This window comes from Salvelinus alpinus, chromosome 12 (genome assembly GCF_045679555.1).
Source record: "Salvelinus alpinus chromosome 12, SLU_Salpinus.1, whole genome shotgun sequence".
Taxonomy (NCBI): domain Eukaryota; kingdom Metazoa; phylum Chordata; class Actinopteri; order Salmoniformes; family Salmonidae; genus Salvelinus; species Salvelinus alpinus.
The window spans coordinates 17,911,311-17,936,995 of NC_092097.1; the positions used below are offsets into that span (position 1 = coordinate 17,911,311).

The 25,685-nt window shown below is 43.7% G+C and overlaps 1 protein-coding gene across 1 annotated transcript in view; it reads left to right on the top strand.

The window, feature by feature from the left end:
• LOC139535632 (succinate--CoA ligase [GDP-forming] subunit beta, mitochondrial-like) overlaps nucleotides 1-25,685 on the top strand; it is a 126,980-nt gene that overhangs the window by 58,652 nt on the left and 42,643 nt on the right. The window contains exons 3-9 of the mRNA XM_071335237.1: nucleotides 11,526-11,625; nucleotides 12,934-13,024; nucleotides 14,889-15,041; nucleotides 15,510-15,599; nucleotides 17,387-17,483; nucleotides 18,867-19,028; nucleotides 20,292-20,434. Of these exons, the coding sequence (XP_071191338.1) occupies nucleotides 11,526-11,625; nucleotides 12,934-13,024; nucleotides 14,889-15,041; nucleotides 15,510-15,599; nucleotides 17,387-17,483; nucleotides 18,867-19,028; nucleotides 20,292-20,434 (836 nt within the window). The remainder of the gene's footprint in view (nucleotides 1-11,525; nucleotides 11,626-12,933; nucleotides 13,025-14,888; nucleotides 15,042-15,509; nucleotides 15,600-17,386; nucleotides 17,484-18,866; nucleotides 19,029-20,291; nucleotides 20,435-25,685) is intronic.

Below are 25,685 nucleotides of genomic sequence, written 5' to 3' on the forward strand. Positions count from 1 at the left end.
ATGACAGGAAAAACACTGTTGCGGTAGTCTAGTGTGAGGGATTATGACAGGGGAAATGTTGTTGTGGTAGTCTAGTGTGAGGGGTTATGACAGGGGAAATGTTGTTGTGGTAGTCTAGTGTGAGGGGTTATGACAGGGGAAATGTTGTTGCAGTAGTCTGGTGTGAGGGGTTATGACAGGGGAAATGTTGTTGTGGTAGTCTAGTGTGAGGGGTTATGACAGGGGAAATGTTGTTGTGGTAGTCTAGTGTGAGGGGTTATGACAGGGGAAATGTTGTTGCAGTAGTCTGGTGTGAGGGGTTATGACAGGAAAAACACTGTTGTGGTAGTCTAGTGTGAGGGGTTATGACAGGGGAAATGGTGTTGCAGTAGTCTAGTGTGAGGGGTTATGACAGGAAAACACTGTTGTGGTAGTCTAGTGTGAGGGGTTATGACAGGAAAAACACTGTTGCGGTAGTCTAGTGTGAGGGGTTATGACAGGAAAACACTGTTGTGGTAGTCTAGTGTGAGGGGTTATGACAGGAAAAACACTGTTGCGGTAGTCTAGTGTGAGGGGTTATGACAGGAAAAACACTGTTGCGGAAGTCTAGTGTGAGGGATTATGACAGGAAAAACACTGTTGCGGTAGTCTAGTGTGAGGGGTTATGACAGGAAAAACACTGTTGCGGTAGTCTAGTGTGAGGGGTTATGACAGGGGAAATGGTGTTGCAGTAGTCTAGTGTGAGGGGTTATGACAGGAAAACACTGTTGTGGTAGTCTAGTGTGAGGGGTTATGACAGGAAAAACACTGTTGCGGTAGTCTAGTGTGAGGGGTTATGACAGGAAAAACACTGTTGCGGTAGTCTAGTGTGAGGGGTTATGACAGGGGAAATGGTGTTGCAGTAGTCTAGTGTGAGGGGTTATGACAGGAAAAACACTGTTGCAGTAGTCTGGTGTGAGGGGTTATGACAGGAAAAACACTGTTGCGGTAGTCTAGTGTGAGGGGTTATGACAGGAAAAACACTGTTGCGGAAGTCTAGTGTGAGGGATTATGACAGGAAAAACACTGTTGCGGTAGTCTAGTGTGAGGGATTATGACAGGAAAAACACTGTTGCGGTAGTCTAGTGTGAGGGGTTATGACAGGAAAAACACTGTTGCAGTAGTCTGGTGTGAGGGGTTATGACAGGAAAAACACTGTTGCGGTAGTCTAGTGTGAGGGGTTATGACAGGAAAAACACTGTTGCGGAAGTCTAGTGTGAGGGGTTATGACAGGAAAAACACTGTTGCAGTAGTCTAGTGTGAGGGGTTATGACAGGAAAAACACTGTTGCAGTAGTCTAGTGTGAGGGGTTATGACAGGAAAAACACTGTTGCAGTAGTCTAGTGTGAGGGGTTATGACAGGAAAAACACTGTTGCAGTAGTCTAGTGTGAGGGGATATGACAGGAAAAACACTGTTGTGGTAGTCTAGTGTGAGGGGTTATGACAGGAAAAACACTGTTGCGGTAGTCTAGTGTGAGGGGTTATGACAGGGGAAATGGTGTTGCAGTAGTCTGGTGTGAGGGGTTATGACAGGAAAACACTGTTGCGGTAGTCTGGTGTGAGGGGTTATGACAGGAAAAACACTGTTGCGGTAGTCTAGTGTGAGGGGTTATGACAGGGGAAATGGTGTTGCAGTAGTCTGGTGTGAGGGGTTATGACAGGAAAACACTGTTGCGGTAGTCTAGTGTGAGGGGTTATGACAGGAAAAACACTGTTGCAGTAGTCTGGTGTGAGGGGTTATGACAGGAAAAACACTGTTGCAGTAGTCTGGTGTGAGGGGTTATGACAGGAAAACACTGTTGCAGTAGTCTGGTGTGAGGGGTTATGACAGGAAAAACACTGTTGCAGTAGTCTGGTGTGAGGGGTTATGACAGGAAAACACTGTTGCAGTAGTCTGGTGTGAGGGGTTATGACAGGAAAACACTGTTGCGGTAGTCTAGTGTGAGGGGTTATGACAGGAAAAACACTGTTGCGGTAGTCTAGTGTGAGGGGTTATGACAGGGGAAATGTTGCAGTAGTCTGGTGTTTGGTGGGAATAAGTGAACCTGGGGAGCTTTGTGTTCATATTGCCCTAAAAAAGATAACCAGACTGTGGAATTCAAGTGAACAGAACTTAGACCACCTCTCGAGATGGTCTGTTCGCTTCGGAGGCGCTTTTGAGGGGTCAGAGTTCCTTTGAGTTCACACTGCACAAAGTTCACACAGCACAAAACAATTAAACGAACCGCATTGAGTAAAAAAAAATAGTCTGAAAGGGATCAAGCGTGTGAACCCCCTAAGATGGCATGGTGTTCTGTTGCAGTCAAACGGTCAAATGCAGTCAACAGATTGTTACAAACAATAATGATGCTGCTTTCCACTTTGCAACTGTTCACCCTAGGGTTTTGATCTATATCGCAAGTCAAATCGCAATCGCAATACTTGCTAAAAGAAATCGCAATTACAAAAAAAAAATCTCATGTCGTGCAGCCCTACAGTGAACGTGGGTTGACACCTTGCATGGTTAACACCTTATCACAAAGCAAATGTTTTGATGCAGAAGTTGTTGATTCTGCTCTTCACAAGTCTTTAGTGTCACACTGATGGAAACACTAACACTAGAGCTGACATTACCATAAACATTGACGACACTGGTGTCTCAGGGGGAAATGCCCCTGTGTGTATGATGGGGATGGTTTGATAGGGTGCGTCTTCTCTAAATGGAAGTGGAATCACAGGCATGCTCGATGATGCTAGACATGAGTCTCTCTCTTAATGGAATGTGTGCAGTATCAGAGTGGGGAGTTGCATAATGTAATCACTGAGTTGGTCCAAAACTTCAGATATGTTGTGCTGGTTCTGAGAGGCTTGGGGAGAGGGAGATGTGGAGAAACAGGCAAACAGCATTGGGAAGTGAGAATAGGATTTTGATTGACATACACTTTAGTCATGAATGTTGTCAGCTAGCAGAGTACTCTCTAGAGGGCAGATAGAGATGGCAACAATAGTTTTGGGTCACAAACAGCAAGCACCCAATCCTCTGGCTGGCATAGACTCAATCAGAGCTTCCCTGCCCTAAGACGTGTGTGTGTATATGACAAAATGGAGTCAGCAAGTAGATTGCATGAGGAACTGTAATGCTATTAGGGCTGGACCGATGTTAGTTTCATGGAAAGGAAACAAAACACAAAAAATATGGTGATCCTGGAATGGTCCCGGCCCTAACTGCTATTATGTGAAATATGGAGTTTTCCATTATACAACATTATCTTTACACTCTTAGAGAGAACTGAGGAATTATTCTGCATGGAGAACATTTATTTTTGCAAAGATTTTTTTTGCAGAGAAAATATTTATTCTCTCTAAACAAGTTTGTGTGGATTCCCTCCCTGAGCACCATGCTGTTGTGATTTACGTGCATGGTGTTTGAATGGAGTATTATGCAAATGTTTATCAGGTAGCCAAGTGCATTTCCATAGCTATTAGCGTAACTGTTAATGTCAAATCAAAACAGCCATGCTCTCTGCTGCTCTCTCCCGATTTCAACTACCAAGTACAAACTGAAGTGCCACAGTCAGGAAAACATCAGCGTTCTCGTTTACCAGAGGATCAGATGGGGCAGAATGAGTGTGCAGCAAGTTAGTCTGTGGAGCTGCAGGTAGGCCTATCTCAGTGACACCGCCATTTTCCCAGCATGCCTCTTGGTGACAGACAGAATGGCTTAGGCCCCCGAGAACCGGCCTGTCACACAGGAAGACGTATGGTGTGAGGAGTTTACCTGGTGTCGTTACCTGCCAAGAGGACATGTTCCTGGGGAGAGGACACGGGAGAGGAGGAGGAGGAGCTTGTTTAAGCACAAGTTCTTTAACGCAGACTGGACAAGACCGGACCGGCACGGACGGCCTAGACATGCTCGCCTACTGTATGCCCATATGCGCAGTTTATTGCAGTATGGAGTAGGCAGAGCAATGTATGTGATGCTAGTAGTATCTTAAAGCCATGTTGTAGACCTCCGCTTTCCCTGTATAGGCTTAGTCTGTTCATAGCATCATAGATGGCAGAAGTCTTAAAACGTGAGAAAAAGATATGCTCCACTGAAATTCTCTTAATAGCTGTAAATAGGCTTTGGAAAGTAAGGCTGTCTTGAAAGAGCAGATTTCTATAAGCAGCTTATGGTATTTCCTCCTTCTCATTATGTTGCTTAACCTGCTCATTGTATGTGAAGATACTGTGGAATTATTTCAGACATATTCCGTATGGTGTATGGATGGCGCTAATAATGTGGTATTATGATTTCCAAGAGCTGGCAAGTGTCTTCGCTGACATTTTCAACCTCTCCCTGATCCTGTCTGTAATACCTGCATGTTTCAAGCGGACCACCATAGTCCCTGTGCCCAAGAACGCCAAGGTAACCTGTCTAAATGACTATCGCCTCGTAGTCCCCTCCTGTACAACCTGTTAACTGTTTATTATCTATCCTGTTTCCTAGTCCCTTTATTCCTAGTTATATGTACATATCTACCTCAGTTATCTCGTACCCCTGCACATCGACTCAGTACTGTTACCCCATGTACAGTATATATAGCCAAGTTATTGTTATGTATTAGTGTTATTACTTATTATTTCCCTATTTTCTTTCTCTCTGCATTGATGGGAAGGACATCTAAGTAAGCATTTCACTGTTAGTCTACACCTGTTTACGGCGCATGTGACAAATACAATTTGATTTGATGCTTGAAGCTTATGACACATCACTGTGGTCCTAGAGTTGCAGGGGTTAAAGTGATATGATTCACTCCAGAGCAGTGGAAGGCACACCGTTCACTGCAGGAACTCTTCTCACCAAGTCCCCGCGAAACCCAGAAGGCTGCTGCGTACGTGCCGTGTTCATCTCCAATATGCTCATCATAATGACCTCGGCTCTTTCCCTTGTTGCTATTCCTATAGAATGCCACTATTGGTTTGGATGACAGTATGCTAGCTTTATCGAGACATTGGTCTTGAAAACTTATGACCATACATCTGGGTATTGTCTCCCTCCTGAGTGACTAACATTCTCCACACTGGTCTAAGGATTTGAACTCTGCCTCTCTGTCATAGTGTGGCACTTAGTCCAGCTCTGGACTCGTTAGTTTTGGCACTGTGTGGACCCAGGTGGACGAGGCTAACGAGGAGTCAGCTGTCATGAGGGCAGTGACAGGAGGATGTGATACTGTAGCAGTCAGCAGAGGTCTAGGCTGAGGATGAACCCCTGTAGAGCTCCACAGAGACGGCATCATTAGATTCAGCTTTAGAGTGGGCTTTACCTGGCTTGGAGAGCAGAGACGCAGCAGGATGGAGAGTGCAGCAGCATTGCACAGCTCAAAGAGGTCATATACTCTGTTTTCGGTGGCTTACTATTAGCCTCGTAGTAGTCATAAAGAAATGAAGGCTTACAAGTTTGTATGCCGCATGAAACTCTCGACTTCATTACAGCAGCAGAGCAGAGTGATAGGCCTAGATGTGTTCTCGATACAAGTCATTATGTAGAATCTAAATGGTTAAAAGTGACTTGGAGAAGTAGCTTTTCATATTATCCCAGAATGTTATTAAATTCCGTTATTTCTTGAATTGAGAGTTTGATTAAAGTTGCATCACAGAAAATATGAAACAATACCCACTCGAAGCAGAATCTATTCATTAAGATTCAGTATTTTTGCAACGGAGGAGTCTTGTTATTTGCCGTACTTCTGAGAACACAAACGCAAGGCATCTTTCATAGGGAGTTAGCGAGGGACGGCGAGAGAGAGGGGATGGGCACAGTATAGGCAGGTCTGCCACCAGGCAGACAGTCAGAATCGTGCACTAGGCCTATCTATTGGCAATCAAAAGCTGTGTCGAAATGGAATGCTGTATTTCGCAATTTCCTGGCTTGCAATGTCTCGCAACTTCAGTAAAGCAGGGCCTGTCATCATTGAATAGGCTAGGATATTCTACACCCAACAGATCGAAGACTGAACACACACTTGCGTCATTAGCGAAGAGAAAGATCAGAAGCAAGGTGATTCCAATGTTTTGGAGGGGGGGGAACAAAAAATGTTTTCTTAACATTAAGGGTCCCAATTTCATTTAATGTTTAAACTTTCACACCCCTAATAGACAATGTTGGGGTTGTAAAGGCACTTTTACTTTCTACTAATAGTGTTTGAATCCCTTATCCATAGGAAACACTGAATATGTTCACTCTTTGATTGTCCCTATGTGTTTTCTGTCTCCCCTGAGTTTTGATTAGTCTTCTACATGTAGCTGCCACATTACTTGCAATAGACCAAAACACACATTGGGAAGCTGGGAACTGGGCGTGCTCAGTCTGACTTTCCCTATCCTCTCCATGGTGTGGCATGCAGACAGAAGGTTAGCGAGTGCATCTCATTTTGAGAGTGAATACTGAACCCGCTGCAATTGACCTACCGCTTTAACAGATCCATCGCTATTCACACAGCCATAACACATCAGAACAAGACCTAACACCTATGTGAGAATGCTGTTCATTGACTACAGTTCAGCTTTCAACACTATTGTTCCCTCCAAGCTCAGAGCCCTGAGTCTGGACGCCGCTCTCTGCAACTGGATCCTGGACTTCCAGTCGAGCAGACAACAGGCTGTGAGGATTGGCAGCAACACCTCCTTTGTACTGACACTTAACACAGGGGCCCCGCAGGGGTGTATCCTCAGCCCTCTGCTGTACTCCCTGTTCACCCACGACTGGCTTTGCACGACACCAACTCCATCAAGTTTTCGGACATCACCACGGTTGTAGGCCTGATAACCAAGAAAGATGAGTCAGCCTATAGGGAGGAGGTAAGTGAACTGCCATTATGGTGCCTGGACAACAACCTCTCCCTCAACATCAGAAAAACAAAAGAGTTGATTGTTGACTTCAGGAAGTAGAGGTGGGAACATGCCCTGATCCACATCAACGGGACTGCAGTAGAGAGAGTCAGCAGTTTTAAGTTCCTCTGCGTTCACATCAATGAGGACTTGACATGGACCAACAACACCACCACTCTTGTCAAGAGGGAGCAACAGCATATCTAGGCGGCTGAAGAAATTCAGCATGCCACCCCGGGTCCTTTCCAAATACTACTGCTGCACCATCGATAGCGTCCTGACTGGTTGTATCGCGGCCTGACGGGAATTTCTACGTCCACAAACGCAAGGCCCTCCAGCGTGTGGTGAAGATGGCCCAATACATCACTGGGACCGTGCTCCCACCCATCCAGGACATCTACACGAAATGGACCCTGAGCAAGACCTGTAGCATCATCAAGGACCCCACCCACCCCAGCCATGAACTGTTCTCTGAGCCTGTTGGTATGTACAAGCCATCAGAATGCTGAACACTTGAACTGGACTGACCACCTGCTCTAATTCTCTGCACATGCACTCACGTACGCTATACACCTCACAACTGCTTCTACCAGACTCTTATTAGGATTGGTAAATACTGCACAATTTAAACACTTGCCCAACAATCCCCCCTTCCCCAAAATACGTGTAAATATTGTACCATAAATCACACCCCTTTTTTCCCCCACATTTTGTTGTGTCCAGCCTGAATTTAAAATGAGATTTTGTGTCACTGGCATAAACTCAATACCCCATAAAGTCAAAGTGGAATTATGTTTTTATAAATGTTTATAAATGTATTAAAAATAAAAATCTGAAATATCTTGATCAGTAAGTATTCAACCTCTTTTTTTATGACAAGCCTAAATAAGTTCAGGAGTAAAAATGTCCTCAACAAATAAGTTTCATGGACTCACTAAGTGAGTCAACTCTGCACCACACCCGTACAATTATCTGTAAGATCCCTCAGTCGAGCAGTGGATTTCAAACACCGATTCAACCACAAAGACCAGGGAGCTTTTCCATTGCCTCGCAAAGAAGGTCACCTTTTTTTAGATGGGTAAAAAAAAAGCAGACATTGAACATCCCTTTGAGAATGGTGAAGTTATTAATTACACTTTGGATGGTGTATCAATATACCCAGTCACTACAAAGATACATGCGTCCTTCCTAACTCAGTGGCGGGAGAGGAAGGAAACCGCTCAGGTATTTCACGATGAGGCCAATGGAGACATTAAAACAGTTTGTTTAATGGCTGTGATCAACAACATTGTAGTTACTCCACAACACTAACCTGAATGACAGAAGGCGAACTGTATGCTAAAATGTTTATTCTATTCTACTGAGATATTTACTTTGTTTATATAATTTTTTATTGTTGCATTGTCGAGAAGGAACCTGAAAATACGCATGTTACGGGATACCATGAGTACGATGACTAATAAAACTTTAAACTTGAATTCTCTCCAGATTGATTTGTCATCTGTGTCTGTCCCTTTATACAGTCCCCCAGTGCACAGGCTTTTACAGCTTAATGAAATATAAGACCACGCTAACTCTGCTGTCCCTAACCCCTGGGCTACATCCTTCCAGAGAGAGAGATAAGCAGGGCAGAACGTTTGAAATACAAAAGAGAGGGAAAACGTTGTCGAGGCAGAAGTAACAGCCTCGATGCTGACTGCTGTCTATCATCAGTAAATAAGCTGGGAGTTCATTTGCGTTCATTACTGGGAAATTAGTTAGCCCGGGGACGGCTGTATAATTCAGATTACAGCTGATGCGATTGGAGATGTACTTCTGTGTGTCCCAAAGAAAAACGAGATAGAGAAGAAAATATCCCTTTTCAGATCCGTCATGCCCTTAAATGGTTCCAATGAAATAGATAGCTGGTTATCCTATACTGCCTGCTTGTCCCTTCAAGTTTAAAGTAGGGATTCCCTATTCTCCTCAACTTGTACTGCTTATATGCACAACTTCTGAGAATGTATTATGGTAATAATATTAGTGTCCCAGGTCAAATAAATAACTGTTGTAATCATGTCCTGGTTGTGCATGTTTTTGCATATTAAATGTTAGTGCTGTGTCATGGTCAAACCACACTTACAGTGTATCTGATTTCATCACTCTACATTCAATAAACAAAGTGCTGGCTCTGTTTGGCTCCTTGAGTTCTTTTGTTGTTTTTGTGCTACCTGCTGTTAGAAAGATATCTCTTTCATCTCCCAAAATGTAACGACCGTACCTCTTAACCCCCACATCAATACTATCAGCAAATGCTCATGGTGGCAGCACACAATTTCTTTGTTTTGTATTTGGAACTCTGATAACTGGCTGTAACAGAGAACACATTCTTCTCTACAAATCTGTTGCCTTCAATGGCTGCCATTGATAAAGAAATACCATAAATATCCCTCAAGATGTAGGCCTACTTTTTGATGAGCAAATACTAGACACATTGAATAAAATGTAGTCTGTGTGTGAGTCAGTAAGAGACTCAAACCAATCCATAAATGCTATTCAGTACCGGGTGACATGTTCACACAAGTGTTGTAGACGTGTGACCTTGTTTGCCCTTGTCTTGGGGCAGAGTGTGTGTGTTTAACGCAGTAATACTGCTCCTCTGGCACTGCATGTCTATGTAAACACTCTCTCATCCACTCACTGTCCTTCACAGTCATTAGTCTCCATTCCTGCCTGTGTTAGGTGATGTTTCATGTCTGGAGCATTAATGGGTAATGTCTCCTCTGCTCTCTCCAAGTGCTACTTTCACTGGGATCTTTCGAGGGCGTCATTACTTCACCATGCATTTTAAAGGACAGGTTTTTTTTGCCTTGGTGGTGGCAGCTTCGGAGGAACCTACAATGATGACAGTGTTGGAGAAAAGTGGAAATAAATGAACAGGTTGAGTGAAGTGTTTGGTGTTCTTTAGATGCCACTGTTACGGTTGGGTGTGTGTGTTTGTATGTGTAATCAAGGCCAATTTTCCAAGCGATTGATTTGAGGAGATAACGGTCCATTCGTTAAAGGGTTTATCTCTTCTTCCAGTAAGCTTCATATCATCCAATGGTGTCTGTTAAGTCTATCTAGCTACTCTCTTTCCTGTGTGATAAATCATCAGTCATTATTTGGGCTTTGGTGTGTTATCAGGGCTCCTTGATCTGATCCTAGTGTGAGATAGACTACTGTCCAGAACCACGCTCTGGAGCGCCGCCTCTCAGTTACCAATCATCTGTCTGGCTATATAGTCTACACATTTCCCTCCACTCTATTTTCCCTCATTATTTTTTTGTATTTTCTGTCCATTTCCTATCCATGTTGCGCCTTAATCCTCCTCATCCCTTACTCTTCTCCTTTCAGAGAGCCCTGTCGTGGTCCTATTCTCACCTTGCACCAGGCCTCTTGTCAGTGCTAAGAAAGAACACCTTCCTCATTGGCTCCCTTATTTAAAAAGAAAAGTAATTTCCTCTGTTCAGTCCCTCTCTGCGGCACACACAGGACACTCCATTTCATGTTGCTATGAAAAAATGTCAAATTTTGCGAGGTAGCAGTTTTTTTATTAACATATTTATTCAGTTATGACGCCTTACAGTCCCTGCATGTGTTCACCTTTTATTCTCTCTCCTCTTCCCAGGGGAGAGAGCGCTCAATAATGCAATATTGGTTTAATCCCTGCCACCTTGTCAGAGGCTACTTTATCTGGGTTTTGTTCCTACTGTAGCAGCCTGAGCTTTTAGCCTCATCTGTAGAGCACGTCTAGAGACACTCCACTCTGCTTGAGGAGCCTCGCTAGTGAGGGAGCCATGTTCCTGGCCCAAGGTCAACGTACCTTTCTAGGATTGTTCTGGTTGCCCCACTGTTGGCCCATGTCGGAACTCCCTGCCAGGATAATGATAGCTCAAGACCATATGTATCCCATCAAGTGCCCTTGTTGCATCATTTGAATAGAGAGGGAGGGTGTTCAGGGGGCAGCTGGATAGACAGCTGAACGCTCTACCTGAAGTTCTCTCTCCTGGTGTGGAAAGGAGGACTTTGAGGGCAAGTAGGGCATATGGTGTTGTTCGTGTCTTTAAAATGGCATGAATTTGGGACATGGCACAAATTATAGTGCAAATTAAGACATCGGTCAAAAAAATAATAATCACAGTTGCATTACATGTTTAGATTCATGTTTGTGTGTGTGCCTATGTCTTTGGAATCATGTCTGTTGATGGGTGCATGAGAGCCTGGTATGGGTGTGTTCACCTGCTGTCTATAATGAGCCTGTTCTTTCGACTGTCCTCTCCTGGGTACCTTCTCTATCCTGTCTTCTTACTCTGTAATTAGCAGTGCTGGAGGGGAATGTCGTACTTGAGCTGGAGTACCCTTCTTTCTGCAGCCCCTCATCCCGTCATATACTTCCCCTGCTAGCCCTATCTCTCCCTTTGTCCCCTTCTCCTAACCCTCCTCTCCTCTGGAGGGGCACAGGAGCTAATAGAGAAACAGGGCGATGGGTGAGATGACATCTGACTGAGACGGGGGGGATGTGTAATGGGCCTCTGTGGTGATGTACTGATTGGAGAGGTCTAACGCTCCCCTCCTCTCACAACCTGGTTCTCTATCTCTCTATCCTGCTGACGGTGCCCTTCTCTCCTCTTTTCAGGTGCCAAGGAGATAGTCCTGAAGGCCCAGATTCTGGCTGGGGGACGAGGCAAGGGCGTGTTCGACAGTGGCCTTAAAGGTGGAGTGCACTTAACTAAAGAGTGAGTACCCCACAGGAGGTTGGTGGCACCTTAATTGGGGAGGATGGGCTCGTGGTAATGGTTGGAGCGGAATAAGTGGAATGGTATCAAATACATCAAACACATGGTCTCCCTCAGCAGCCTCCACTGGAGTACCCCCAACAACTTCCGCCCGTACTCACTTGGGTGTGTGGACCATTCAGAGTGTTTCTGTTTTGTTTTCTCGGTAACTACTGCTTCCGAGAGATGTCCTCCTGTAGTCATAGTTTTTACAAGATCCCTCCTAGATGCAGTGTTGCTTTCCCTGTGCTGCAGTTACCTAACACGCCAAGTTTGATAGTGTAGGGCAGGGTTTCCCAAATTTCCCAAAGAGTGCAAGTTAATTTTTTGCCCTAGCACTACACAGCTGATTCAAATGATCAAATCATCATCAAGCTTCGATTTTTTATTTATTTTATCAGCTGTGTAGTATTAGGGCAAAAAACTAAATGGGGACCCTTGCGGTCCCCAACACCGAGTTTGGGAAACACTGTTTAGGGACAACTGCCCCCATTTAAACTTTGAAATAGTAAATGTATCATTGGGAAATTGTACTGTGCATGCATCACTGAACTCTACTGTGGTAGGTTACTGGAATTGTGCTCTTCTGTTGGAGCACAAACATATTGTTCTCCTAGCTCGCACATTGTTACAAAATCCTTATCACATACTCTGGCCAGTTACTAGAAATGTTCTCGATGCTAAAATGACAAATGTAACAAAGGTAGCAGCCATGTTATGGACTGAACTGTGAATTACGACAAATGGCTACCAAATGTGTCATTGTCACCCTATTTCGGTATTTGGGATAGCCGGAAACTTTTCTATGTGAGCCATCTGAAGTTGAGCCTCCCCAGACAGTGATGTGTGCACACACACTCTACTACCATCTATCAAAGCAGAGCACAACCTCAGGCTTCATTTGTATTCTATAACCAGAGCAAAGCGAGAGCTGGAATGAGACGCGCACACTGCCTTTAAAGAGGAGCTGAAATCAGGAGAGCCGTATTCAAAGAGATGTGTAGACATATTGAAGATTCTCCTAAAACAGTGCTTTGTCAGAACATGTTACAGTCATGTTACAAATGTGCTGAACCATGTCTTTGTTGAAATGAAAAAGGCTCGCAGGAGCTGAAAATAATTACTCTGTCTATTCTCTGCCACGGTAATAGTCCTCTGTTTTTGAAAGATGTTTGTCCTCTAGGTTTTTGTTCTTGTTTAGTCTCGATTCAAATATCTATTAATGGAGTGGTTGTAATTGGGCCAATCCTGTCTCCTCTTTGACTTTAGCCCCTCGGTGGTGGGTGAGCTGGCCAATAAGATGCTAGGTTATAGCCTGACCACCAAGCAGACTCCAAAGGAGGGAGTGAAAGTAAAAACGGTGAGTCACAGCTGGATGTAAAAGATCATTCTGTTTTTCTAATTTCCGGTTTATTTCAATTCAGTAATACAGTTACATGAAATGAATGACTGCACAAGCATCGGGGCAATAATACATTAGTCTATATATTTTGTTGTTCCCCTAGTTCTGGGGATAGGTCTCTAGTGGAGACATGCCATTTGAAGCCGATGTCATTTGTTGTGTTTTTGTGCTATTTGCTGTCATGGTTCATTGCAACAAATAATGCATGCGAGTCAGGGCCTCTCTGAGACCAAAGTGTTAGTCACGTAAACAACCATTTCCAAGTGTCACTAACAAGCAGGAATATAATTTTCCTCACTCGCACTCTGCAGCCACACCAAAAACACACATTTGCAGGTAATGAAGGCTTCCTGTCTTGTAGCTTGTGTTTCTCCTCACTCTCTTTCTTTCTCTTTCCCCTTTTAGTGAAATATGGCCTAGAGCTCCCCATTAACGCTTGCTTTCATTCCTGCCAGCCAGGAACGCACCTCGCTCTGCTCCTGCCCCTGCTGCAAAGTTTAGGCGAAGTATCAAATGAGTGACACATTTGCCATTTTTATAGAAAGTGCTGGCGGGGGTGGAAGTTCACTACAACAACACCCGGGCTGAGGGGAAAGAGAAAAATGTAAACACAGAAATCCTAACTGCAGAAGCATTGTTGTGAGATGTCATTTCATATTGAAAAATGTGCTGCATTATCTATCCATGGCACGTCAGTTGACTGACATAACACAATGCCTAATAGTGTTTTATTTTATAAACTAAGCACAGAAAATGGATTTCTTGCAAAAGTGTATCATGATAAATCCTCCCAGAGGGACCTATGGTATGATACGCAGGCATGCATCGTGTATTATACATTAAAACAGGTACACACAAGATTAATTTCAGAAAAATTAAGACATTCACAAACATGGGAGATATGATGCTATCTGGCTGTAGTCACAAGCCTCTCTCAAAGCCTGTTTCGGATTAGATTAGGCATGGGATCAAAGTAATAAAGTAGCCCGAGAGAGCTGCAGTGATTGAACAGGATCCAGGCCTGAGTATGCGCCCTCTTAACAGGCTGTAATTCTGTTGTCGGACTCTGTTTCCCTGAATGAGAACCAGGGGCGGCTGTCAGCTTGCCCTTGTAACACGTCTCTTCACTTCACCATACTGCAGCCAACCTCTCCAGACATGACACAGAGCATGGTTCTACTGCCAGTATGGACCAGGGCTGGGGAGAGGGGGAGAAAGTCATAAAAGACAGAGGAGAGAGTAGCAGAGGGAGAGAGGGGCACAGAAAGGCAGTGAGATTGAGAGAAAGACCGGGAGAGGGTGGTAGTGGTGTGGAAAAGGTAGATCAAGACGTTAAGCTGGGAGAGAGAGAGAGAAAGAGGGCTGCACTGTCCCTGTTTGCATGGTACATGGAGAACGAGCATCGTCAATAAGTCCAAATGTACACGGTCCAGTTAGGCTGCAGGAAACTGATAACAAACAACCAACGTATCTCTATCCCTCTGTCTTTCCATGAATCTCTTTTCTATTTTCACTTTCTTCGTTTGCCATCTCCCAGCACTTTGCTTCATTTTCACTACAGCGTAGAATTAGAACCCCCAGTTTCTCTGAGTTGTAATGGTTCAGTATCTCTCCATCCTGCCTGTCTGTCTGTGTCTGAGGACAGTCTGTGTCTGAGGACAGTCTGTGTCTGAGGACAGTCTGTGTCTGAGGACAGTCTGTGTCTGAGGACAGTCTGTGTCTGAGGACAGTCTGTGTCTGAGGACAGTCTGTGTCTGAGGACAGTCTGTGATGGGAAGGCAGTAGCCTGACTCTGTAGACCGACTCTCTCCCTACTGACCAGGTGATGGTGGCTGAAGCCCTGGACATCACCAGGGAAACCTACTTTGCCATCCTGATGGACCGGGCCTGCAACGGGCCTGTCATGGTGGGCAGTCCTCAGGGTGGGATGGACATAGAGGAGGTGGCCGACAAAACCCCAGAGCTCATATTTAAGGTACAGTTCTGTGAGCTCTGAAGCAGCATATGTTACAAATGACTACAGATGTGAACATGGAACCTCTCACCATTCACTGGCGGTGTTATCTCTCCTCTCTCCCTCCCCTGATTGGTACAATAAATCCCTTGATCCCTTCTCCATGTGAGAATCTCATCTCTACAAGTGCCTGATAATTATAATGCCATCGTTACAGTATCAGGTTTCCTTTCCTCACATCTGGCAGGTTGCCACCACTTAATTGCAGCTTCCGTGATTTAATGAATATCCACTTTTTGTCATATTACCATGCAGTGTTTTTGAGTCTCCATTCTCTCTCTGTCTCGCTCTTGCTCTCTCTCTCTTGCTCTCTCGGTCTCTCTCTTGATTTTTCTCTCTCTCTTGGTCTCTCTCTCTCTCTGTCTCTCTCTCTGACCCGCTCTGTCCCTCTCTCTCTTTCTCGTTCTCTCCCTCTCTCTGCTACCACAGGAAGTCGTAGATATTTTCGAGGGGGTGCGAGACGACCAGGCGCTCCGCATGGCAGCTCATTTGGGTTTCAAAGGACCTCTGGAGAGACAGGTGATGGGCCCGGCGAAGCTCTCTGAGCCGCAGTGCAGAGAAGCAGAATAGTGTACACACACTGAAGACCCACAGTACACAACTCAAGAGCTGTTGAAACTGGATAGGACACTGCCAGTTTACTGGGCTCTCTATGCTGGTTTATAGAAGTTCATACGTCCTTATACAACAAACAAAGCTTTATAGGTTCACCATTATAGCGCATAACAAAAATGTAGTCACTGAAGTACATTACATTTTTTGGATTCCTCTCAAAATCATGAACAGACAGTGTTGCTGTAGCCAGTCCTGGCCAGTATAAACTCCACAATTCACATTTGATATTAAAAGTTATTATCTGGTTCATTTTAGAGCCAATTGTCTTCTAGCATTATATTGCTAATTTGTATATGCCTATCTGTGAGCAGAGCAGCATAAAGAATTGGATTAGTTCAATGTTACAATGGGGAAAACGTATAAATCAACTTAATGAATAGTTAAAAAAAAAAAAATGAAATGAACATACACAGTTGTCTGAGAGGTACACCCTGTGTAATACTAGCCTGTTTTGGTATTGAATGGCCATTGATTTTAACAGGAAAATGATTCGCTAAGTGTCTGGCTTGTCCGTTTAGTTCTGAAACTCTGTGTCTTCTAAAACGCAGGTGTGGAATGGAACCTCCTTTGAAATAACTTTGCTTCTTTGAAAACTTTGAGATTACAAAAAGTGTGTGTGTGTGTTTGCGGATGTGTGTCTGTGAGTGTGTGGCAGAGAGTAGTGCTTACATCATTTTCTGTCAGGCTTTTTTCGTAATCAAAAGAGCAGCTCGGTGCCAGGGACAGACAGAGACATCCGCTGAACACCGTATTCTTTAAAAGAGGATTAGTACAATGACAGTCACTCCAATACCAATACTGCGCCTGTTAGGATAATGTGGCACAAAATACACATTGTAATCTCACTCATAGCTAATACATTAATATGCCACACAATGGTTGTATTATAGTGGTTTAATTACTGTTTCATTAGGGTATATAGGTGAAAGCTATGATCCCTTATTGATGTCACTCGGTGTAAATGAAGGGGAGGAGACAGGTTAAAGCAGGATCTTTAAGCCTTGAGACAAATGAGACATGGATTGTGTATGTGTGCCATTCAGAAGCTGAATGGGAAAGACAAAATATTGAAATGCCTTTGAACGGGACATGGTAGTAGGTGCCAGGCGCAACAGTTTGAGTGTGTCAAGAACTGCAAAGCTGCTGGGGTTTTCACGCCCACCAGTTTCCTGTGTGTATCAAGAATGGTCCACCACCCAAAGGACATCCAGTCAACTTGCACAGCTGTGGGAAACATTGGAGTCAACATGGGCCAGCATCCCTGTGGAACGCTTTTGACAACTTGTGGAGTCCATGTCCTGACAAATGGAGGCTGTTCTGAGGGCAAAAGGGGGCCCAACTTCATATCAGGAAGATGTTCCTAATGTTTTGTATGCTGTGTGTAGCCTTTTTTTTTTTTTTACAGTATGAGCTAAAGGCTTATTGAGTCGTGTTAGTTAGAAAATAGTAGGTTGTCACAACTCCTGAGAAAGGTGGTATTTAAAAATGTTAAAAGATCAACACCTGCACACACATACTGTACATGTGTGCACACACACAAAAACACATGCGCACATGCACACACATGCTCTGTGTGTATAAGGGGATTTGCCATGTTTTATTTAACGTGTATGTGGTGCTGAGTGGCCCTGGCGGGCCTGCTGCTCAGAGGCATCTTGTTTGGTAATAACTGTCCTCTGTGGAACTCACAGGCTGCAGATCAGATTAAGAGGCTCTATGATCTGTTCCTGAAAGTCGACGCCACTCAAGTTGAAGTCAATCCTCTCGGAGAGACTCCCGAAGGACAAGGTATGACTCTTTTTCTCATTCTCTTTTTGGTGTCTACATATTAGACGGTCTGTTTATCTGGATCTGTCTCTGTTTGTCCTCTCTTTTCCTCTCGCTCTCTCTCTCTCTCGTACATCATGGGAGTGTTCTTGGTGGGATTTTAGGTATATATTTGAGCATATCCATCACTAATTGCCTCTTGAGGAACAATCCTACAGATAAACTCATTGTTATGAAACAAGATCTTGTTATAGGTCTGGTTCATCAAAGAAAATACCGTTTTGTAGCCTAGTCTTATCACTACTTATGAATATTGATGAGAGGTCTGTTATTTTGTTGTGTACAACCAAGCTGTATTGAGAGGTGCAACTCTGCCATCCAACAAGCAAGGCAGAAACTTGTGTTTCTGTAGACTCCCATTGAAAGTAGATCAACTTGTTATTTAATTTGTACATATACGACAAGGGAAGATAACGAACTACCGAGCATGTCTGTTCAGTAGCGTTTAAACAGCACGCCACATGGTACTGAAGAACATCACTGTAGGCAGAAAAGTTACGGCATGTTTTTTTCCCACTTTAGTCTCTTACTTTGACTTGCATTTCAGCGTAACTGAACCCTCATCACCAAAGGGACGGTAAGACTAAATGACTGTTAAACTCTGAAAATGAATGTGATTGTACTACAGTTGGTCACATACAGCAGCTCCAGGAGACAGCCAACACTCCACTTAGCTGCAGTAGAAGTGACTTCCCATTAAAAAAAATTCTGGTTAGTGTGTGTTTGTGTGTGTGTCATGTTACCTTTGTTACGCTTGGGAGCTTCAGCCCAGGTAGTATGTCACAGAGACGAGCCATTACATAGTGAATTTACAGTTGGTTCCATGGGGATCCCGTGTACCACTACTGTCATTTGTCCTCCAGGCTGTTATAGAGTGTTGATAGATGAAGGCTCCAATCACCCCTGTGTAAATGGTTGTGGTATGTAGTGGGCCTTACAAAGTACAAATCCATAAGGAGCATACCTCAGCATTTCAGCCCTGCAGTAAATACTTTGCCTGCAGGTAACATTCAGCTTGCAGTTTCTTTGAACTGCACCTTGTGAAGTGTAGAAGTATTGTCCATTATGCATAATATATTCCCCCTTTGAGGCACTGTCAATGCATAAACATGAGCTGCACCATTACAAATACTGAATTAATTAAGTCTAATAGGGTGAGATCACTTGCCACATTTTATTTAACATATTTCATTGAGTTTATACATTATTACATTTCCATTTCACATCCTACTTTTTTTTCTCTACATCTCTTCCTCTTTTCTTCTTTGTCTATTTCCTTCGTCCTCTCTTTATTATTCTGTCCCTCTTCTCTTCGTATCTCTCTCTCTCTCTCGCTTCTTTCAGTGGTGTGCTTTGATGCCAAGATCAATTTTGACGATAACGCAGAGTTCCGTCAGAAAGCCGTCTTTGCCCTGGACGACATGTCAGAGAGCGATCCCACCGAGACGGAGGCAGCCAAATGGGACCTCAAGTACATCGGCTTGGATGGAAACATCGCCTGCTTTGGTGAGTTCTGATTATGTCTGTCCACACACATGCATGTTCTATTAATTCATCCATGGGTAACCCAGCCCAACTGGAACAGAGTTGCTGTTTTCCTTATCAGACAATTGAAGGCTGGGAGACTACGTTCAAACTTTGTCAAACTACAGTAAAGCTGACTGGGCTCCTCTCCAGTCCAAATTGACAACCAGCTTTCTAACGACTCCAGAAGGAGGCTGCCATAACCAATGCTTTCTAATTAGCCATAATCCGCCCAAAAAGTCTCCAGTGAGCTGGATTGTTAGCCTTCTCATTATGGTCCTCCCCTGTCATAAATCAAAGCTTTACAGTGTAATTCTGGGCTGCTGGGGAGTCTCTTCTGGCTGCCCTGCAGCCTCATAAACATTGTGGCAGTAAGAGCACAGGTTAGCGGCTCTTTCCCCTGCGCAGCCTCTCCTCCAGAACAACAGCTCAGAGCTGATGGGCTCCTTAAAAGCTTTGTAACCCACCAAAGTGACAGCTGTTAAAGCCAGTTTCCTTTTATTGAGACTTCTGTCAGGGCACTTGCCAGGACGTAGGCTCAGTGCCGCTAAACCAAATGAGGTAAGACGTTTGTAGAGAAGCGTGTTGGCTTTGGCAGCGTGTTGGCTTTGCCAAGCGACTGAATCACTTGGCTCCCTTGCAGCAAAGCACCAAGCAGCCCAGAGGATAGGGATGCGCTCACAAGGCTGCCTGATAATACGGCCCAACACTAGTGCCACAGAAACTTGTTTAATCGGTGCTCGCTTTCTGAAGTCAAGAGCATTGCCGTAATCACATTTTCCTCCACTTTTCAACTTCTTCAAGTGTTAAATATCCCAATTACAAGTTTTAACAGTACCTCTTAAAGATTTAAATCCTCAAAAAATGTTGTTATTCCCTCTTCATTAGATAATTTATTCATTGATTTCACAGTTAGCCCTTTCATGTTTGTGTTGTTTTAATGCTGGTATTAGGTCATATTTAATTGAATTAAATCCCAACTACTTGTCACTGTTTTCTCTCAAGGGTTTTCGTTTCAGTTCTCATCTTCATTTGGACTGTAATGGGGGAATCTAACTTCATCAGAGAATGGGCAAGAAACCATTATCAGCATTCCAGAATCATCATTTGTCATCAAAATTGTGATCACAGTAACTATTTTGAAGGGACGCTCTGGACTTTAGAGGCCCTTCTCTGTTTTCTGAGACCAGTAACAGTTCTCAACTTTCTCTGTGGTTTAGTTTCACCTTTGATCTGTCATTCCAGTGAATGGGGCTGGTCTGGCTATGGCCACATGTGATATCATCGACCTCCATGGAGGGAAGCCGGCCAACTTCCTGGACCTGGGAGGAGGGGTGAAGGAGAAGCAGGTGTACGAGGCCTTCAAACTGCTCACTGCTGACCCCAAGGTAGGAGCCTACTTTATCCAACACCACAGGGTGTGTGAGTGTGCTGTGGAGAGGAGTTGTACCACTTAAAGATAGAGAACAAAGCTGATTCACTATGCTACAGTAGCTAGTTCCATGTCAAACTGTCAGTTGGTCTCAGAGAGCCAACACACTGTTCCAACCACCTGTTGAATTCCCTATTTAACCAACCCAGCTGCTCAACAATTTACCCTAGCTATTCTGTAAATATTTGTTGCTGCTACTTTGTGTGACTGTTTAACCAGGAGTCATGTTAAAGCTTCTCGTTAAGGCCTTGTCTGGTCGGTTAGGCACCAGTCCACCTCTAACAAAGACACAACAGTTTAGTGGGTTTGGCACTGACAGCTATGTTTCTCCCAGAGATGGGGTATTAGAGATCTCCTAATTATAATGCCATGGTTTTATTGACAGTTTTGTAATGAATTACAGCCCCGCAGCCACAATAAAGCCAGCCTTTTAATGGCTTGTCCCTGCCGTCACAGTCTTCTCCCAATGCACAACGCAAACTCGTTACTGTACTTTCCTGGTGCAATTAAAGGTCCAGAACCTCAGAGGAGAGGATGTGGCAGCTTGGCTCTCTTTACGACAGTTGAATACTAAATGTTCAGATTGCCAATAACTCAGCAGCGAACAGTTGGAGGCTGGTAACAATGCCGCAGTGCTAGTTTGTTGACACTCATCAGAGCACTAATTCCCTGTTTGCTTTCACTTCAAATTATTGTTTTTTCTACCAGTCTATTTGACAATGGTTGTGTCTTCGTATGTGTCATAGAACAGTGTTAAATACTGGTTCCTTCTATACACTATTGAACAGGCCAGTTTACCACACATTTCTGATACATCAAAGATGAAGGACATTGAGAACGAAGGACATTGAGAACGAAGGACATTGAGAACGAAGGACATAGAGGCATGATGTGGAATGTACTATGCACAAATATGGCATGATACTCATTGCAATACACAAGTCACTTGAATGACATTACTTTGCTTCACTTCAGTTTCATGTAGTCACTTTAATAGTTGACCAGAGTCATAATCAAATGTTGTAAAGAAAAGAGAGAAAAAAGAAACAGTAACACAACAGGAATAAAATATGCAAGAATAAGCTGTTATGCCAGTAACAGATCAATGTGCAGGGGTACAAGGTATTTGAGGTAGAAATGTATATAAAGGCAGGGCTAAGTAACTAGGCATCAATATATATTATAATAAAGAGTAAAAGTAAAGAACACCATAGCAGCAGCATATGATGAGTGTGTTTATGTATGTGTGTTGTGTTCGTATGCATGTGTATGTCGCGTGTGTGCATATGTAGTGTATGTGAATGTGTGTTGGTTTTGAGTCAGTGTCAGTGTAGTGTGTGTGTGTGTATATACAGTCGTGGCCAAAAGTTTTGAGAATGACACAAATATTAATTTCCACAAAGTTTGCTGCTTCAGTGTCTTTAGATATTTTTGTCAGATGTTACTATGGAATACTGAAGTATAATTACAAGCATTTCATAAGTGTCAAAGGCTTTTATTGACAATTACATGAAGTTGATGCAAAGAATCAATATTTGCGGTGTTCACCCTTCTTTTTCAAGACCTCTGCAATCCGCCCTGGCATGCTGTCAATTAACTTCTGGGCCACATCCTGACTGATGGCAGCCCATTCTCGCATAATCAATGCTTGGAGTTTGTCAGAATTTGTGGGTTTTTGTTTGTCCACCCGCCTCTTGAGGATTGACCACAAGTTCTCAATGGGATTAAGGTCTGGGGAGTTTCCTGGCCATGGACCCAAAATCGATGTTTTGTTCCCCTAGCCACTTAGTTATCACTTTTGCCTTATAGCAAGGTGCTCCATCATGCTGGAAAAGGCATTGTTCGTCACCAAACTGTTCCTGGATGGTTGGGAGAAGTTGCTCTCGGAGGATGTGTTGATACCATTTTTTATTCATTGCTATGTTCTTAGGCAAAATTGTCAGTGAGCCCACTCCCTTGGCTGAGAAGCAACCCCACACATGAATGGTCTCAGGATGCTTTACTGTTGGTATGACACAGGACTGATGGTAGCAGGACTCACCTTGTCTTCTCCAGACAAGCTTTTTTCCGGATGCCATTCAGTTCATTTGCATGGCAAAGAGGGACTTTGCTCTCCCCTCTTTCTTCTGTAGTCCACAATCATCTCCTTGGTCTTACTAAGGTTGAGGGAGAAGTTGTTGTCCTGGCACCACACTGCCAGGTCTCTGACCTACCTGTAGGCTGTCTAATCGCCATCGGTGATCAGGTTTACCACTGTCGTGTCATCTGCCAACTTGATGATGGTGTTGGAGTCATGCGTGGTGATGCAGTCGTGGGTGAACAGGGAGTACAGCAGGGGACTAAGCACCCAACCCTGAGGGCCCCCCGTGTTGTTGCCTACTCTTGCCACCTAGGGCCGCCCCGTCAGGAAGTCCAGGATCCAGTTACAGAGGGAGGTGTTCAGTCCCAGGGTCCCCAGGTTGGTGAAGAGCTTGGAGGGGACTATAGTGTTGAATGCTGAGCTGTAGTCCCCTCTTGTTCAGGTGTTAGAGGGCAGTGTGAAGTGGAATAGAGATTGTGTCATCTGTGGATCTGTTGGGGCGGTATGCGAATTGGAGTGGGTTGAGGGTGTCTGGGATGATGGTGTTGATGTGAGCCATGACCAGCCATGTCATATGTATCTATAGGCTATATCAGAGATGAGCCTATATCAGTCTTGTTTTTTAGTCGGAGACTGAGGGCACGAATCTCACACACACACACACACGTACCAGAGATTAATTTTAAAAAGGTGCTAGTGAAACTCCCAGTCAAATGTCCACAGTGTATATATTATTTTTGGCCCTGCATGAAATCATCAAGGTGTCCTGAAAACAGAATAAAATAAGAGAGAAAGTAGAGGTTTAAGTGTTTCTCAGTCCTCTGAGGCAGTGTGATCAAATTCATACATTATGATGTCAAACGAGGTCATAATAGAGATGAATTTGTGGGGGAAACCGAGCCAGCATTAGACTTCACAGTTATTCCTGCATAGGAAGTAGTCTTCTCTTTATCCTGGCTTCAATTCGAAGCCCAAACCCTAGAGAAAAGGCCGTAGCTACCGGTTCCTCCTCCAGCAGTATAGAGGCGAGCCCTCCCTTATGAGCGAGAAATGAGAGCGGATTGACATTAAACCTCCGTGTACCGCCATTTGCATTTCATACAGGGATTTGGAGACTCATCAGATCTGTGGAGGGAATGTTAATTATTAGATTCTTGGCATGATAAAAATCCTCATTTACATTTTTCTTTTAATAAATTCCTTACACTAAAGATGTTCTGTGTCTCGGTTCCATTTAGGCCTAGGCTGTGAACAACTTGAGCCAGAGTGAGAATCAATAGCTGGGAATGCCAAAGATACACACTTGTTAAATGTTGAAATGTGTCCAACTGAATAAGGTACTTGAATGCATTTCAATGGTTTGTCATGACAAATACTTAATATTCATGCTTACAATTGAATTTCTTATGTTTTATTTGCTTTGGCATGGAAGATGTTGACTCGTTTCAACCTTATGAAATGTTAATCCGTGTTTGAAGACGAGTCAGCAGTGGAATGTTTATTTTGCCATATTCAATACTCAACTCAAAAGCCTTGTGCTTCGCTCCCAACAGTTTCCACCTTGAGGTTTGGTGTAATGTGAGATGCCTAACAGTGACATAAAACTCTAGCTCTATACTCCTTTTCACTAGTGCAGCAGTATTATACATTTACTGCAGCCAACTACAGTATGTATCCAGGGAAGCTGATATTCTGCATAAGTGAGTATATTCTACCCTCGTTAGCACAGCCTTATTTTAGCTGCTAGGTTCCTCATAGCCACTAGCAATTAATATGGTTATTTATAATATAGCTGGTGTCAATTGGTACATTGTGGCTATCAATGACTATCAGAAAGGTAACATTTAAACACCATTACCAAGGAGGATCATTTAGAAATAAATACCAGGTAAAATGAAGCATAACCTGGCTCGTTCTCTTATCTGGGAGATGGCAAACACTGGATAGCGTGTCCGTCCACTGCTCTCCCTCACTCTCTCTGCTCTGTTTTCTCTCTCTGTCAGCTCTCTTTCTGCTTTGATCTCTTCAGCTCGTTCTATTCCAACGAGAAGATGCAGTTGGGAGTGTACAGCTTCAGCTAGAACAGACAGGTCTTGGGATTGGATATGATTTAAATCTTGTTTGTGTGTTTTTTTGCTTTTTTTCAGTTGGAGTACAGCATTGATTAGGTCAATTAGAAAGAGGGAAAGAGAAGACCATATAGAATAGGGAATATGACGAAAATTTACAGGATGAGGGAAGAGGTTGGAGAAAAAGGATGAAGAAAATGAAAAGAAAAAGGAAGACATTGAACGTAATATCTAAAGTAAGTGTTGGTGTGTATAGTATGTGGGCAAAGCCTATTCATTTCATTGGACATGCAGTACAAGGCTGTTCAATGGTGTTTCAATTGGCACCGTACGTCCCTGCTAGAATAACTAGCCCCACTCTTTCACAGGCATATAAAGAACTGCTTACTTTGACAGAATAGTTGTAGTATTGAGTTTCCCCCCCCACACTACCTGTAGGCAGTGACCAAATACCCACAGCCAAATAACCTCTTTATTACACTACTTCCTGCTCAGTCCTGATAGGAAATAGCAAATGGATGTTTTGTCCTGCACTGTATTTCCTAGGTGGTGGTGAATTATGGCCCCTATAAGACGGAGCTGTGCTCCTAGGCTGTGTGTGACGGCAGGGAGTGACTGGGTAATTGTCACCTTTGGGTGTTTTCACAGCTTTGTGTGTGTGTGTGTGTGTGCCAGTAACAAGATGTAAAGGGAACAGACACAGCTAGGTTCTCTAATCCTCCACCTTGAATGTATCGGTACAGTAGCATTTAGTCCATTCAGTTGACCAGCTCCAAGGCAGAGAGGGAAGGAAAGAGATGGTGTGTCAAATCTTATTTGTCACATGCTTCGTAAAGAACAGGTGTACGCTAACATTGAAATGCTTACTTAGGGGCCCTTCCCAACAATGCAGAGAGAAAAATAGAAAAATAATAGAGAGAATATTTGACTAGGTAACCAACCTTGGGTGTTAATCACATTGTTGATTAGGCATGCTGAATGTGTGTACTCGCTCATATTCACCCTTGGCCTCCCTACTGGGTTGTGTGCGTTTCTATATGTGCACAAACGTGTGTGTG